Source organism: Merops nubicus, unplaced genomic scaffold (genome assembly GCF_000691845.1).
Source record: "Merops nubicus isolate BGI_N331 unplaced genomic scaffold, ASM69184v1 scaffold1335, whole genome shotgun sequence".
Lineage (NCBI taxonomy): Eukaryota > Metazoa > Chordata > Aves > Coraciiformes > Meropidae > Merops > Merops nubicus.
In genome coordinates, this window is record NW_008607515.1 from 99,643 (window position 1) to 116,689 (window position 17,047).

The window sequence follows — 17,047 nt, forward strand, 5'->3', positions numbered from 1 at the left end:
TGCTGCAGCAGGAAGGATGAATGCTCTCTATTGCCAGTCAGTAGTAAATTCCTTATTCTTAGGATGGGTAAAAAAAGTAAAGTGAGCTAAGCAGCTTTATACAACACACTATAGGCAGACTTAACTGTCTGCCAGAGGGTATACATCCTAGCAAACAGTGCCCATGTTAGTAATTTTTCCCATGTCTTTTTTGGTTTTGGCATCAGTAATGGATTCTAGCCAGTGACTGTGTCTTCCTCTCATACCACCACTTACCTCTCACCACTGTATGGCTGTGAGAGAGGTTTCTTACTGACATTTGATGAACAGAACAGGAATTAAGACCTTTTATGTTTTAACTACTCTTTTCTTAGACTCATACAGTCACTGCTGATGATTTCCTGTCTTGGCACTTGAGATATGTTATTGTAGGTGAAAGTTACCTCCAACATTTTTACAGTAAATTTCATGGCTGTTGAGCAAATCCTGAAAATGTTACCCCTGAAGGCTCAGAAAACAGAAAGTAAATACACAGAACTCCAGATTTATTATTTCAAATCTCCTGGTATTTATTCCAGTTCTGTGATATTTTGGAGCCTGACTCAGGATATTTGAATGTTTCAGGCTGACAATACAAAGATTTCTTTCACACGTTCTCAACGTTACACTGTGCTTACCTAAGTAGTTAAGAGCGATGGGGAGAGCCCACCATGAGCAATGTGGGAGACTGGGGGTAATGGAAACGTCATGGCCCTTCTCCTTTGATGCTGTAGAGCTGTTCATGACTCCACTTGTCATCAGCACTATAAATGATAATTTATTTACTTACTCTTCTTTCAAAGGCAAAAAGGCAAATATCGAACTGATGAAGTACAAAGAAAACACAGTACAGACTGTCTCTAAAACTGTTCTTTTTCATTATGCAATCTATATACTTCTTAATCTAAAATTCTGAAATTAGCTTCCTCTTTGCATAGCACTTTAAAGCCAGGTATTTTTTCAGTAAGAGGTCAGGTAAGTAGTGCAGTCCTGAAGTCTACGTAGGACTGAAACTGCTTCTTGTCGTCAAGCCTGTTAGACAACTGTAATATGGAGGAAGTAAAACCACAAAGTTGTAACCTATTTACTGTTATTTTTTTCTGAAAAAAAAATCCCTGAAACACACAAACCCCAAATCCCCAACCCTTCAAATGCAACAGATAGGATGATGCTAGGTAGTGTTTCATCTCCAAAGGGTTGCATCTGAAGGATTCCGGTCATATCTGATGTCCAAGGCAATGCCTCCAAGAGCCTCTGTTGCCTTTTAGTCTAATTCTGTGGCAGTGCCACATGAAACAGCAACTTGTCGGTCACTTAGTGTCTAGTAGAAAATAAATGTAGCTAAAGTAGTATCAGGAAAATCAAGAGAATGAAAAAGTTCAAGCCCAACAAGTCCATCTTCTGTACCTTCATAAGGGCTTAGAAATTAGGAGAAGAGTTGGTGAAAGAGTATGTGCACAGTAACAGTAAGTACAAATATACAGTGGACATCAGTAGTTAATGGGTGGGATATTACAAAAGGAAACTGTGGTCTTTAATAAACCATTATTATTTCCAGAGTTTGAGGAATCTTAAAATACTGATGTTCAGATGTAATCAAATACTTCAATAATTAACTGAATTGTCTAATTGCCTAACTCATTAACACTGTCTAAATGCCAGCATTTCAAATAAGTGTATGATCTGTACTACTCGGGCAGGAAGACAGATTTTCTAGTCAGAGATTTTGTAGCTGAAGAAGAGAAAATTTCAAAATCCATGTTGTATTTTGATGTGGGGAAGCTTACTCCTTTTCTCTGGACATAAGAACCAAACTGAGAGGAAAAAACTGGTTGCAGGTTGCAAGGCTTAAAAATTTTAGGGTGGGATAATGTATGAAGAAGTCGTATTTAGGATCTTTATATTTCTGAAGATAACTGAAAGGAGTTTGTCCAGCAGAGTCACCTGTTTCATAGTCACCAGCCTTACCACAGAACATATTCTGTCAAGAGAAATCTCATATCAAAACACACTTCTATTAATTTTAAATGATTCTTATACTAGTCATGATATTAAAGGAAGCATCTTTACGTCTGTTATATAACATACATATTACAAGCACATGTTGTAGGCATTGCTGTGATAGAATTGTACATTGTTGTTGAAACAAAACTGCAAGTTAGCAGGGCTTTTCAGAGGCCTTAGAGGTAAAGGAGTAATTTGGAAATGTTTTGATAATTGGTTCAACATATAATCAGAAGCTTGTGCAGTATCTAGAAGATGGATTACTGAGTCATTAGCAATCTGATTAGATATCCATATTAATAAACATCTGTCACAATGGCATAGCAGATGTGCTAGGTGCATATATAACATAAAATGTAAATTTTTATGAGTACTTCCATATTTTTTACTATAAAGTGTTTTAATTACATTATGCATAATGCCACTTGTTTCATATTGCAATTCAGTAGAAAGTGCTCTTTTTAAGAAAAAAAAAAAATCCGTGAGGACAATTTTCTGATAAATTCTAAAATATTACTCTGCTAAATGAATGAACTAACTTAGATTAATTTTACTGTCTTCCATTATCAACCTACAGCCTATCCTTGCTGGTTTGTGGCAGCGTTTTGTTTACAATAATCCTGATTTTGGTGCCTCTTCAGGCTCAATAGCATCTTTAATTGCTGTTGAATTTAATAATGCAAGGCATGTAGAGTGTACAACTTCCTGACTCCCTTTTCCAAGTGTCAGATGTCACAGGAAAAAAATTGCCACTGTTTCTGAATATGAAACTTGAAAATTTGATAAAAACAATAACGTGTAGTAGTTTAACTGTCAGAAAATGGACTTCCTAACTGTGAATGTCTTTTATTCCCATGTTCTGTGTCCTAAACTTCATTCAACTTAAAATACATTTATCATATTTGCGAACTTGTTGAGCATTGTGAATTTTTTCTTCACAAAACACTAGATGAGCACTCTGAAAAACAATTTTGCAGTATTTTTATATATCATTAGTCAAATACATCTTTTTAAGCAAAAATATCAGCAGGTTACTGATAGCCCAGATGAGTTTTTGAGCTGAACTTTGGTATTAATTTGCATTTTCTGGGGATTTTCAGAAGACTGACTCCTTTGTTGTGATATACTGGGTAGTTAAGACTGTACCACTGAGAGGTCTTGTTCTTTTAAGTAGCTTTAAAAGGTATTAGTAATGGCCTATGGGCAGAAGTGTCAAAAAATACTGTTAATAATAGCACATGTTAACTCTAGAAGTAGGATAGCACATGTAGACTGAAAATGGTGTGACTGGTGATTAATAAGATGGTGTTACATGCAGTAAAGGCATTCAGAAAGATTCATTTTGGAGTCAGAACTTCAGTGGAATGATAAACGCTTCAGTAAAGAATATTACAGAAGGAAATATTGGAAAAAAAGGAGGTAAAGTGATTGTGCTGTGAATCAACTAAAAGAATTCAAAAAATGTTAGGAGAAAGGGGAAAATGAGATTTTCAGGGGGTAACTGCATAAAATAATGCTGTAAGACAAACCTGACTATAGTGTGGCCCATGATATTACTACTCTTAATCAGTTTCACCAGTTCTCCCAATTTTCTTTTGCATCTAGCAATACAAGCTGCTTTTTCCCTTAAAGTATCTGCTTTCGCAGACCTGAGGGTAGATGAAATTCTCAGGGCTCTGCTTCACATGTGAACAGTTTTTCTTCCCAGCCATCAGCTCTCCCCTCTGTTCTTGCAAAGGTGTCCACAATGACTGACTAGTCATTGCACTGAGCTACAGTGCACTCCTGTTTGGAGTGGCCACCCTTTGTAGCTGTCTGTGTTAAGGAAGCCCTCGTTTAGAGTTGGATAGAGCTTTAACCTTTATATAAAAGTAAAAAGGTTTGGGCTTTCATGATTAGAGAGTTTAAAAGCTTGAAGACATGACCAGTGTAATGCCTTGAGCTTTACAAATAATCCAAAATAATCTAAATGCATAGTTTTTGGCCAGTTGTGTGATTTTTTTTATATAATGGATGAGGTTTCTGATTGCTGTGATTGGAGATATTGTCAAGGGGATTGAGAAAATGTGAGATAAGATGTGTAAAACTGTATGTAGTTGATAAAGCTCTTAGCTTAATTGTGTTAGAAGGCCTCTCAGCAGCTGTGTTCACACCTGCATGTGCTGCACAGCTGGGTTCTGGCTTCCTTTTCTATCTTTGGGTAATCTCTGACACCCTCAGCAGGGAACATGCATCTTATGAGTCTCTTGACCTTCTAAGTACTGAAAGCTAAATTTTTAAAGGTGTTTCTTTATCTCCAGCATCCACTGAGGACTCATGTTTTTCAAAGTACGTGAAGCCCCCACAGTGGAATTCTTTGTGTAACCAGCAGTAGACCGCAATGCCTGTGGTGTATTCAAGGCCTATGTGTTGTGCTCAGACAGTCCTGGGGTCAGGGTGGCTGCAGGCACAGTAGATGCAGAGCCAGTGAAACACCCAGACAATTACCAGCTCTAAGGAAGCACTGAGTGCAGTTGCCAGTGAGCTGGTGGCAGGTTAATGGTACTTTGCCTGCTAGAATACAGAGAATTGTGTGGAGAACATCCTCCAACCCCAACGGTTTGTCCTCACCTCTGTTTCATAGCTGGAGTTTATGGCAGATTGAGACTACCAGGATCTGTCTTGACCAGCTGCATAAAATGACTGTTTGATCCATTGGCCACCGATATTTCCAGGGAAGCCAGGTGGCAATAGTGGAGAAGGATCCCACATTTCACACATTTATGTACTATGTGCCGTGTTAATCTGGGAGTCCAATGGAAGCTAGAAATTTTTTAAGAAACCAGGGCAGTCTGTGTGTGTGAGGCAGGTTTCCCAGACTTTCCAATCCATTTGGCTGGTATTGAAATCTAGATACACTATCTTTACTTGCCAAGTAGTCTCCATGTAGAGGCAGTTACTCCAAAAGTTATCCAATTTTCTTGCCACAGAATACATGTGGTGCTTAATGATGTGAATTATGACACGTGATAGTAAACAAACTGTGAATCTACCTTCCTTTGCAATTTCTACTGTCATTTGATTAGTGGGATTGAGGTCAATTGGATTAGGGGAAAAAAACCAGATCAAAAGTGTAAGCTAAACAGTGACAGATTGGACATACGGTACATCTAAATGTGTCATTACAGCTATTTGGGTCTATAATATAGCTGGCACTACTACTCCATGCTACTGAACCAGAGGTCTTATTCTGTGACTGCTGTAAATGACAGTATTTTTGTCTTACTGTTATTCACCAAAAAAGGAGCTCTCTGAACTCCAGGTTTTGTTTTTCAGTGCTTACTTTTGGAGAATGAATTTGCCATGTCCTTTGTTTTCTTTCATGTTTGAAAATCTAAAAATGCATTAGAAGTTGGTTCTTTACAGTGTCTGTATCTTCTTTTGCTACCTTATTCATTTTTTTTCTCCCAGGAATATGTAAACTGTGCCATACATTTTACTCTGGGTTTGTGATAATGTAATTCAAAGCTTCCCCATAACTCCCATGTCCAGAGAGTAGTTGGCACCTTCAACCTTTAGCTCAGCCCTTCTGAGTTTAAGTGTTTATTTATGCATCTGCCAGAGTTCCTAATGGTTTTCTTCAAGTAGTCTGTGTTTTTAAATTGCATTGATTTATTCTGTATTAGCTTATTTTCTTCATCTAGAAATGATCATACCTGATTGAGGCCAGAAAGGGAAGTGGTTTCTGCTTGTTCATGTATACCATTTGTTTTACTAAGTGTTAAAATGTATGGCTGAATCCCACCAAACCCTCCATGCCTGCTTTGTTCCAAAAAAAAAGGAAGAGACTTCAAAAGTTACAAAAATGTGACAATTTGATGTTTCACAGAATGCACTAGTAAATCCATTTAATTGCATGCACAGTCCAGGAACTCCCAAGGCAGTCATTTGCACCCATGAGACAATGGATGGACATGGAAGAGTGGGCCGACTGCATGTAAGGTGATTCTAGCCACCTTAATCAACAAGTAAGTAACCAAGTGTAGCAGGAGCTCTCTGGATGGGAGTCTTAGAGTGCCCTTTAGGTTTCCCCAGGCAGCTCCTGCTATGTTGGTAAGCAGCTGGGGTGGAGAACGTGGCCTGTCCAGACTCCCCAGGCAGTTCCTGCTGCAAAACTGGTGAAACTAGACAGAAGGTACTTGTACGTAGCCACTAGAAACTGTTGCTGCAGATGCAGAAATAGTGACTCGGGCAAGTCCTTTGTACCTCACCACAGGGAGGATGTGTGTTGTTTGGTTAGTGAACTGCAGTGGATTGATTACGTACAGGCTGGAGTGGTTGTGTAGGACCACAGGCCAGCTGAATGGTAAAAAATCAGCAGAGGAATGGTTTGGGAACTCTCTCACAGTCCAGCTGACAATGCTGTTGTGAGGACACTTTCGATAGAGTCCAGAGAGAGACCAGCTGTCCTGTTTCAGAGAGATGTCCCACAAGAGCATTACCCTGTGCCAGCTTCCCAGTAACTCACTTTCAACACTGTTCATGTCTGTGCAGTGCTGTGAAGTTTCAAAAGGCAAGGTCTGCCATTAAGGTGTGTGTTTTTTTGGTTTTTTTTTTTTTTTTTTTTTTTTTTTTTTTTTTAATGACACAATTAAGTGAGGAACGAGTACCCTCAACAAATCGCAGCATAGTGGTCATAAATCACCAAATTCAAATTTGCCATTGAGTTTTAACCTCTCTCTTTTGGGATTTGCTGAGTTTTAATTGCTGGAACAGGCTTTGCTGCAAGGCATGTTCTGAAACAGTAAGGAAATGGTCTGAGTATATATGTGGCTGGATTCTTGTAAAGACAAAAAGGTTAGTAGAAAACAAATGCAACAAATAATTTTCAAAACAATCCATTTATTTCATTGGAGAAGTGAAAAGACACACTTTGAAGAACAAAGGGACTCTTTCTTCATTTTTTAAAGGTTACAGCATAGCAAGAGGATTTTATAAGTCAATATTGACTTCCTTAAGTGACATTGCTATATGTTTGCACTGTACTGCTTACATTCGTATTTTGTTTCATTAGTAACCCTCCACTTGCTTTTTTCTACTTTCAGGCTGTTAGGACTTGCTTTTTCTAGACCATGTTATAACTCCTACTGCAAATTCAACACATGGTCCACACGAGTGGGAAGCAGATGGGCCACTCTGCAGTGGGAGTCCTTAGAGATAACACTGATGTCCTGTCTCAGCCGTAATTCACTTCTGTGCTTGGAGAAAGTGCAGATATGGAGCTGAGTGCTGTTGCATTTGAAACATACTCCACACAGCCAAACACTTCTGTGTTTGCTCCTTCAGCTCTCACAGGAGACAACCCTAAGTACCTCTGCAGACAGGCTGTCCCAGACAACATGTCCAGCCTGTTCAGAAGGGACACAATTTGACATCTCATTTTGCATTGTCCACTTCACTGCACAGTCCACGTCAGACTGCATGGAAGCTGTGCATTTATTAACATGCATGCGTATAATTTTAATGCTATTAGTTCATAACCAAATAGTTTCTACTTTTGGAAAGACTTGGATTTTTTTTTAAATTATCGAAACATAAAGTTTGTGAAGCCATTGGATGATTTATGTTAGAGATATTAAAGTCTCTGGATAATTTGTGTTCCTGAGAGGAAACGGGAGAAAGGAGAATGATGAAGCAAAGAGGAGAGACTACAAAACACTAACTGCAGATACGTAACATAGTGATTAAAAATGATAGGCATCCAAATTAAAGCCCATGACTGGTAAGGTCTCCTGACCTTCTTAGCAAGTAAAAACTCAAAGTGTCCTTTGAAAAGCTGGATTTGCAAGCAGAAAGAGATGGAAAAACATCCGAGAGATAACAAGAGGAAAAAGTGGTGAGAAGCAAATAACTGATGTCTGGTTCACATACCAGAACTCACTGACTTGTGATGTTGTGGTGTTCTCTTACATTGTACCAGCAATGTTTGTGTATGGATGCGATAAATGGATCAGAGGGAGATTTGGGGAGAGATTTCTGGTGGCACAGCAAAAAGTGGCTATGAAATAGCTAGCAGGGGAACCAGTTTTGACATCTGTAAACTGCTTCCTCTGTAACTCAGATTTGATCAGATGTGCTGTGTTGTGGAAAACACTGCTTTTGTTACAATTTCATCTCTGGTTTTAATAAACTACTGCCAAACACACAAGTGTGTCTCTGTTTACATGCACTTACAAGAACCAAAAATCTAAGAATTGCAAGCTCTTCCCATACTTACACTTGTGCACATGGATGGACACCCTTGGATGTGTGGACCTCACTTGTAGCCGTTGATGAAATGCAGCATCAAAGTGTCTGGTTTATACCTGGCTGAGACCTGCTGCAGGAGGGCAGCTTCCTGTCTTTCTGTTTTTATCAATACAGATTCTTGGCTTTTTAAAAAAAAAAAAAAAAAAATATTTTTTTTTTAGTTCATTGTCAAATCTGCTGATTAATTTAGTAACAACTAGCTTTGTGAAGCACTATGGAGTGTTTTTCCCCTTCAGATCACAATAATGACAATTTTATTTTGTTATTATTTTATATATATGAAATATGTATTTAATTATGTGATGACTTGGTTGTGTTTTTAATATATCCACCTCCTGCAGCTGATCTCAACTGGTAGAAGCTGAACATTTTCATTAGTGCATTTCATCAGGGTTGGCAAGGGAATTCCAGATGTGTTTGAGAAGATTCAGACTTTTGGATATATAGGTGAAGGGAAAGGCTGTCAGTCTGTGTGCACAAGTGTTAAGTATGGGAAGATCTCAAAATTCTTAGGTTTTCTCCTCTGTAAGTGTATATAAACATATAGGTACTTGTGTCTGGTTGTTGCACATATAAATATTCAGTGCTTATACATACACATCAGAGTCAGACGTGTGCGAGCATATCCCTTTGATGCTTTGCTTTCCACATTCTCTTGTTGCTATGATAAGTTTTGTTAAGACTTCTGATTTAACAACTTGTAGTCGAGGTTTCAGCTGCTCTTCTGTCTCCCAGGCTACATGTGCAGCTCCTCTCCTGACGTACCTTCTTTTCTGTTTCCACTTGATTTCTGCCTTGTGTTCTTTTTTATTCTGTTTTGAATTATGTTTCGAATTATGAAGCATCTTTGACAAGTAGCATAATGTTCATTAACTACTTAAGAGACGTTGGCATTTTTTTCCTACTAACTGTTTTAGGATTTCTCCATTTCAAAAGTGTCAAGATTAGGATGATGGAGCAGGACTCTGCTATATAGGACTTCATTCTGAAGCAAGAATTCCTTGGTGTTAAACTATATTTTTTTTAAAGCAGGAGACCAGAAATAACCATTCTAGTGACATAGGTCATGTTCACCTTTGACCCTGTAGCCAAGTTTATGGTGCCTGGATTTTTCTAGCAGAGTTTACACAGCTGACAAAATGGGATATGTGAGCTTACAAACAGGAGTGTATTGGGTTTTTTTCATGTTTAAATAGCTATATTCCTACTTTATTAATCAAAGCAGAGAGAGCAAGAAAACACAGTGGGTCACTAAGGGAAGATCTCTTCTGCGTTCTACTATCAAATAGTTTGTCCAAGTGATACACACAAAGGGCATTTTATTTGTTGTTATGCAGTCATGCTGTATTCTACAGGGTCAGAAATAGCCTGCTTTGAGAAGAGTACAAAGTGATTTGGAACAGACACTCTCAAGGGTGGAGCCAAGGGCTTTTGCAGGGCAATAGCTGGGGACATTGCCCTTGAGAGCAGGTGGTCAAGAAGGGGGAGGCAGGGCCATGCTGGTTTGCATTGTGGTGCCTGGGGGGTAGTGGTGGCCCACAAATGGGAGTCACTGGTGTGTAGGCATGGCACCCAAGATGAACTCCAGTCAGAACCATAGAGTCTTCGTGATGTTTTGTTTAAATTACCAGAAGGGTCAGATGTCCTTCAGAGACCACAAGAACTGATCATGGTTTTAGTGAAACCCAGAGAATTTTGGACATTGCTATCAGAATTGAAATAAGTAGAAACTACAGGCTTTTGAAAAATCTGCTTCTGTATTGTCTGTTAAGTGCTGAGAAAAAATTTGATTGCTCTGTTTCAGTTTTGGGTGACAAAATACAGGTAGTAAGACCAACAAGAACAATCTAATGACTGGGTTCCTCTTAAAGCAAAATGTTCTAAATAATAGTTTTGTATTTTGTAAAGCTGGTGAAATCACAAAGGATTTAAGGAGGGAAGGATGACCCAGATAAGGAAAATTACCGACATGATCTCAACCATGAAGTATCTAGATTGTAGAATCTGCCCCAGATCAGGAAAAGAAAGAAATTATAGGGCTGATATAACATTGTCCTGATGTAGAAAAAGAAGAAAGCTGTAAACAACAGTACTTTCCAGTTCCTGGTGTAAAGGATTTAACTGTTCCTGTGGATTATTACACTGGCCTTCACTTTCAGTATTTCATCAGCCACTGTTGCATTATTATTCTTTAAAGGCCTGGGAGAAGAGGGAAGTATAGTTTATATAAAACTAAAGAAACTGATAGCGATACAATTAATGTACTTTGCCCAAGAGTAGACATGTACCTTAAGTAAAATGATAGTCACCTGGATGAGTGCTCTGAGCTTCTTCACAATGTCAAGGAATGTTCCAGTTGATTCCCATCAATGAGGAGCCCTTGTCACCAGTCAGCCACATCCAGGCCAAACCTTAACCCTAGCTGATATGTAACCTGGGGCTGCTCAGACAGGCATTGGTCTGGGGTTGAATGGGGTTGTCAGGCTGGATCCATGGCTGAGCTTTCATGGCAAAAGCAAGGACCAAAGAGATAGATGTATTGCTGGTCTGTACTGGTTTGGAGTTAGTGCCTCTTCTGCCGTGTCCCCAGAAGAGCTGTAATTACAGGGAAAGCTGGCAGGATTTGCTGAGCTGGTAGTTAGGATTGGTGATGTAGTGGACCATGTCTGAAGCTCAAGACTTCAGTGTGACAGAGACTGCTCAGCTCGTGGTTTGGGGATGACAGTAGTTACAAAGCTTAAGTTCACACCTTTAAAAATCTTCAGGGCTGTGAAATACATACATTTGATGGTAGTTTATGGTGTTAGATGCATGTTAGGTAGTTTATTCTCTGAGACTGACTAGTCAGTAGAGCTCTCTATTGTTTCTGATGCGACGGAAGTACAAAGGTTGTTTCCGATGCTGAGGCAAGTATGGTGAGTAGGAGTTAAGCTGCTCAGCTTTGCTCAGAGGCAGAAGATTGGCTATTCCTGAAAAATGTGATCACAAAGGCCTTTTGGATTTGAAGTAAGAGTACGGGTTTCCATTAGTGGAATAATCAAGAGGATATTTTTGGCAGTTACTTTTCAGAGTGAAATTTCAGTGTCAAGGAAAAAGAAAATAATGTCCCATACTGATGCCTGCTAATCATTGTAGTTAAGTTTAGGTAGACAGGACTGGAGTTACTCTGCAGATCTACTGTTTATCATGGCTTGGAGCAAGAACGATTAGATTGAAAAGCTCAGGTATATCACAGTTTTCCAAACCCCTTGGTGTTGTACCAGTTGATATGATACAGCTTTTTTTCTTCTTAAGATTGTACCATTGAAGAAATATTTATGTGAAGCTTTTTTTTTCCTCCTACGGCTTTCTGGAGACACTCTAAACGGATTGCATTGTTCACAGTCCAGCCATAGTCCTTCTAGATAGACTTGGCTGGATGTCTTTTTTGAATTATTTGTGGCCTATTTCCAGTCTCCTCATTGGATTGAGCAGGTGATTTAAGACATCTAGTAACAATCCATCACTACCTTGGGGGCATATAATTGTTCATACATATAGTACTTTGTGTCTCATCTTTGTTTTCATAGCCTTGAATGTGTTATCAGCTTACTTTGCTAGTAAGGCTTTATGCTTGGATATGGTGTGAGGAAAATAGATGTATTAGATCTTCCCATGAATCCAAATCAGATGTTCAGTATCAGTAAATGCAGTAACCGAGTGTGTGAGATGAGTTTGGCGTTAAAAATTACACAGACTGGAAAGCAGGGGAAAACCAATAAGATAAAGCTGATTAAAATAATAATAATCTACATGGAAGCCTCAGCAAGGAAATTAGAATTTATTTTGTAGAAGAGGGAAAATTCCATGACGGAGAAATTTTATGCTGTTGACCAGCAGATGGTAGATGGTGGGAAGGACTTTTTTTAATCTGTCTTTAAGCATCTGTTGTTGGTTGCATGAGTGAAGCTAATCTTCCTAAGCTTCTGTATGCAGGTCTGTATTATCTGTAGTAATTTGGTTATTTTTAATAACTGGACCAGTACCACAGGAGTCTGACAGATTAGGCAGGGGTGCTTCAGCACCTGGTGGTGAAGGATCATGTACTGCATCTCTAGAAGGAAAGGGATGTTATCAAGAGAAATAAGTGAAACAGCTGGAAAAAAAAATCCAGACATGAGAAGGATAGCTCAGGGAAACAGCCTCCCAAGCAGAGTGGTTCATGCTTCAAACTTGCCAGACAAAATGCAAGTAATTATGAAACTGGCAGGAAGCTGTCTAATGGCTGGGGAGAACAACCTAGGTGATTTAATAGACATTTTGTGTCTCTGACATCTGGATTCAGAGAGTTAATCTGAGCTAGTGGCATTCTGAATCTGCTGATCTGGTGCTAAATCAGGGAAACTGGGGATTTACAAAATCCACACCTGCACCAATAACATTGGAAGGCAATATGCATTGAAACTGGTGATGACTCACCAAACACATGAAACTTACTTGTTAAATTTAAAATAATAACATTGTTGGACTGGAAGAGACCTCAGAATGTCTGTCTAGTCTCATCCAGTGGTGGGGATGCCAGAACCTCCTTGGCTGCTTTGTTCCGGTTCCTCATGACCTCCGTGTCTCACTGGAAACTTCTTTTCCAGAATGTGAGCTCAGTCCACTACAGCTGTGAAGTGAAGCCCATTTGAAGACCATTACCATGTGTATCCTACAGCTTCTCCTGCTCTTGCTTCTTCCTTTGCCCCACTTCTTTCAAATTTCCCTGTCAAAGAAGTGTTTAAATCCTTCAGTCTTTCCTTGTTGATCACATTTATGACGTGTCTAATCATCCTGTTTGCACAGTCTCAAACTTGTCAAAATGTTCTTCATGGAAACCCACTGTAACAGCCCCTGTATTTTTTTTAAAACCAATACTGTATAGGCTATATCTGTCTCTTTCTATGTAGTTGATTATGTCAGTCCAAATTTAGAATTTGCACCTATCCCTGTAGAAATTTCATCCTGTGGGTTTTTTTGTGTGTTTTTTTTTTTTTTTTTTTTTTTTCCTGTTTTCTTCCATTTGGCTGGTGATTCAGCAGATTTAGTGTATGCTCCCAATTATTTGTTGAAAAGTATTTAGTGAGTAGAATTGTCAAACATCATAAATTGAGACTTAAGGGCTCATCGTGCCATACCCCAAGGCAATTTAACCTGTACTTTATGTAAAATGGTCTGGATTTTATATGAAGGTAAAAAAAGGAGTACAGATATTTCTTCTTGGCCGTGTAGAAAATGCAAGTCTCTCTGTGAGCTCTCTTCGTGTGTGTAACTTAGGATGCTGTTTTTTCACCACTTTTTAATATAAACCTGAGGCATTCTTAAACACTATTTCTAAGCATGTACTTCAAGCCCTAGTTGTGGTTTGTGCCTCATAAACTGTTCTCATAACCACATTCTCATTCTGGAGGATGTAGTAGAGACAAACTTGAACCATTGGTGCAGTCAGGTGGCACGTGGAGCCAGAAGTCTTGTTAGTCCTCAAGTGGCTCTCTAGATGGCCATATTTGTGGTGAAAAGACATGCTTTGTTTTCCTTTGTTTGAAAATCCTTTCTTGGGTAGAAATGGTTTATTGTCATCAGCCACATCCACTGAGGGACTTGGATAGGTAAAAGACAATTGCTAGTTTAACTGAACAACTTCACCTCCAAAATACTCAGCCAGACTATCTTCAGATGTAAAAAAAGCTGTAGGCTGATACAAGAAGTACTCAGTAAGCAGAAATGACTTGCACTGTTACTCCATCTCTCCTTCCCCCACTTCTTAGATTCTGGGTGGTGTTCACTTTTTGTGTTGTCTGACTGGTAGACTGGGTTATAACTTTCCAGGAGAGTACTGGACTGCTTCTAGTTTGTATAGCACTTAAGGACGTGCTATGGACAGCTGAGGTGCCTGTGGCCTTTGGAACTTGCCACAGTACAAATAACAGTGAAAAACTCATCAGTGGACTGAAATGGTGAGAAGGGTCAGGATGCAGTCAGAGCAGTTCAGTTGGAATTCAGCGGGAAAGGCAAATGAAGGGCGTGGTGAAGTTTGAGGTACTTAATCCTGGAAGCATGGAATTGCATTTCTCCACATACACTAGTCTTCTGTAAACTGATTGATTGGCTAAATAGGTTTTCTGTAACAAGAAGATAGCTTTCTTTAAAAAAATAATGTGTAAAATACCCTATTCTAGGTTGTTCCAAATGGTGGCTTCAAAAGCTGAGGCTAAGGAACTGTAATTTGTAAAGGATTAACAAATAGTTATTTGCTAAACAATAGGAATAATCAAGAAAAGAGGTTAAATGTTACCTGCTGTGTTATGTTGTCATCACTTTTTACTGAATGAAACGTTTGTATAGTTATGTATATTTTTAGGCTAAACAAAGAAGTGTAGTAAATATTTATGTGTGTTGTCTACCCTCTGTCTGTTGCAGAACTTGTAAATTGATACGAGATGTTCAGGAATTAAATGTTTACATAGTAAAACTACGAGTGTTTGTGTCAAAGATGCTGAAATACAATTTAGGGGGTTTGCTCACTTTATACATGACTTGATGATCTTAAAGGTCTCTTCCAACCTAAAGGATTCTATGATTCTATGAAAAAAAAAAAAAGAGGTTGGCTTCTTGACAAACTGTTGACAAGGACTTGACAGTTTTCCTAAATGGAAAATTCATCTTGGAATAATGTATGAAATTAACTGGAAAGTACTTCTAGATAGGGCATAGCTGTATTCTGAGAGGCATTTGCTAGTTTTAATTGCAGCCCTTTTCATATATTTCCATTCATGCTTCTGTACACCAATTATATTAAAAAAACAACTAATTTTCTGATCAGATAGACATAATGAGTCTCAGAATACATCACTGTGCTGAACATTCTTTGAAGGTATTTACTAGAAAATTCCTGGAAGGGAAAGTAACAGAAACTTCAAGTAAGCACAGGAAAAGCAAACAGCACAAATAGCTCTTAAAATCTGTAACCTCAGGATTTGGCATGGATTGTGCTGCCTGTGTGAAGAAACTGTGTGACATCTTTCTGGTACTTCTGCATCCAGCCGATGCCAAACAATACAAATTTGTGGGACATGAAAACAAAACGGTTGGGAGGGCAGGGGTTTAATTAATGTTGTTTCTGTACAGCTTGGTTGTTTTATTCAGTCGAGTTCTTCTGTGGGTAATTTGCATGGGTAAGATTTATCCTCTGTTTTTGAATAATGTAATGGTGTTCTTTGTTTCATTTGAAGGGGTAGAGGACCACTGAAGAACACATCTGATGTAATTAATGCAGCAAAAATGATTTCAGAGTCAGGATCAAGGATGGATGTCCTAGCACGGCTGATTGCCAATCAGGTAGGTTATTTATGCAGCAGTGCATTAAATTTTGTCACTGATTAATCTACCCACAGAACCTCCAACACCTAAGAAGGTCACTTATAAAAGTACTTGTGACATTTTTAGATCTACCTGTCTGATTTTCCTTTCCTTCTCAATTTCTGAAGTGATGGATGCATAGGTCCTGTCTTACTTGCATGTGTGGATTATCTTCTTCGTATGTATCAATGTGTCTGTTTATATACACTTGGAAACACATATAAATGTATGTGTCTGTATATCACAGATGTCTATGTACATGTCTTTATCTACATATGTATTTATACATTTGTCTATAGCTGTGAGAAGCTCTGAATGCAACATTTTAGTCATATAGTATATATGAATATGTATGTATGTGTATTTAACTGTGTATATTTTTATTGCTCATTTAAGCTATGAATGCAACATTTTAGATGTATAGTACAGTTCGTCCTTGACTTCCCTGAGTAAATTACCCAGAAATGAGTTGTGAGTCGGGTAAGAGGTGAGTCAGCTTAGACACAGGAGCTCAGGATCATGGTACTGGTGTAAGAGCTCTGCTGAGTGTGCTTCCTGGTTTGGACACCTGCTTGATCTCAGCACCACGCTTTGTAAAATTAGGGACTTTTCTCCTCCATCTTCAAAATCATTTGTTTTCCACCCTCGTCTCTCTGTGTATAGTTACAGAATCTGTGCTTTTTCTGTACCTAGGTTATTGTTCTTCCATCTCCACCCCCCAGCGCTGCCATTTCTCTGGAGTATTGATGTCAGATGGCTTTCCATGTAAATACCCTTCTGGATAGTCAGCTGTGGCCTCTGCATACCTGCAGTCTTGTGATATTTTTGCATTTAAAAAGAAATCTGTGTAGTCATCAAATGCAAAGTGTCAGAGCTATAAGGTCTACTTGATTTCAATAGGATTTCTAAAAGATCAGCTAACTCAAAAAACCCCACCAAAGTACCCAAACCAGGATCTCATGTAAATCACAATCCTGGCTGAGACAACTGCATAGCAGCTTGGTAAATGAATGCACTAAGCATCTTGTCACATGCAGCCCTCTTTATGAGGGAAGGTTGGCTGTTTTAGGGCTAGACAACAGCAACAGAAGAGTGTAGTGAAATGTCAGTGTGCAAGTATGAAATCTAAAGCATTTCTCTTCCTAGCCTTTGTGTCTGCCTTTCTCCAGACTAGCACAGTATAGTCACTGACTTCCACACCCTCACGTGCCGTCTCTCTTCCCCTCACTTTTGATTTTCATATGCAACACTTGCCTGTCAAAGCAGCAACAATCTGTTAGTGTTTTCTGTCACGTCTCTCTGGATTCCAGATAACAAGACAAAGAATTTCTGTTTTTAGTCTATACAGCTGTGATCT

The 17,047-nt window shown here is 38.8% G+C and overlaps 1 protein-coding gene across 1 annotated transcript in view; it reads left to right on the forward strand.

Moving 5' to 3' along the window:
- CTNNA3 (catenin (cadherin-associated protein), alpha 3) overlaps positions 1 to 17,047 on the forward strand; it is a gene marked incomplete at its 5' end in the record, with an annotated part of 123,543 nt that overhangs the window by 85,091 nt on the left and 21,405 nt on the right. The window contains one exon of the mRNA XM_008939954.1: positions 15,564 to 15,669. Within this exon, the coding sequence (XP_008938202.1) occupies positions 15,564 to 15,669 (106 nt within the window). The remainder of the gene's footprint in view (positions 1 to 15,563; positions 15,670 to 17,047) is intronic.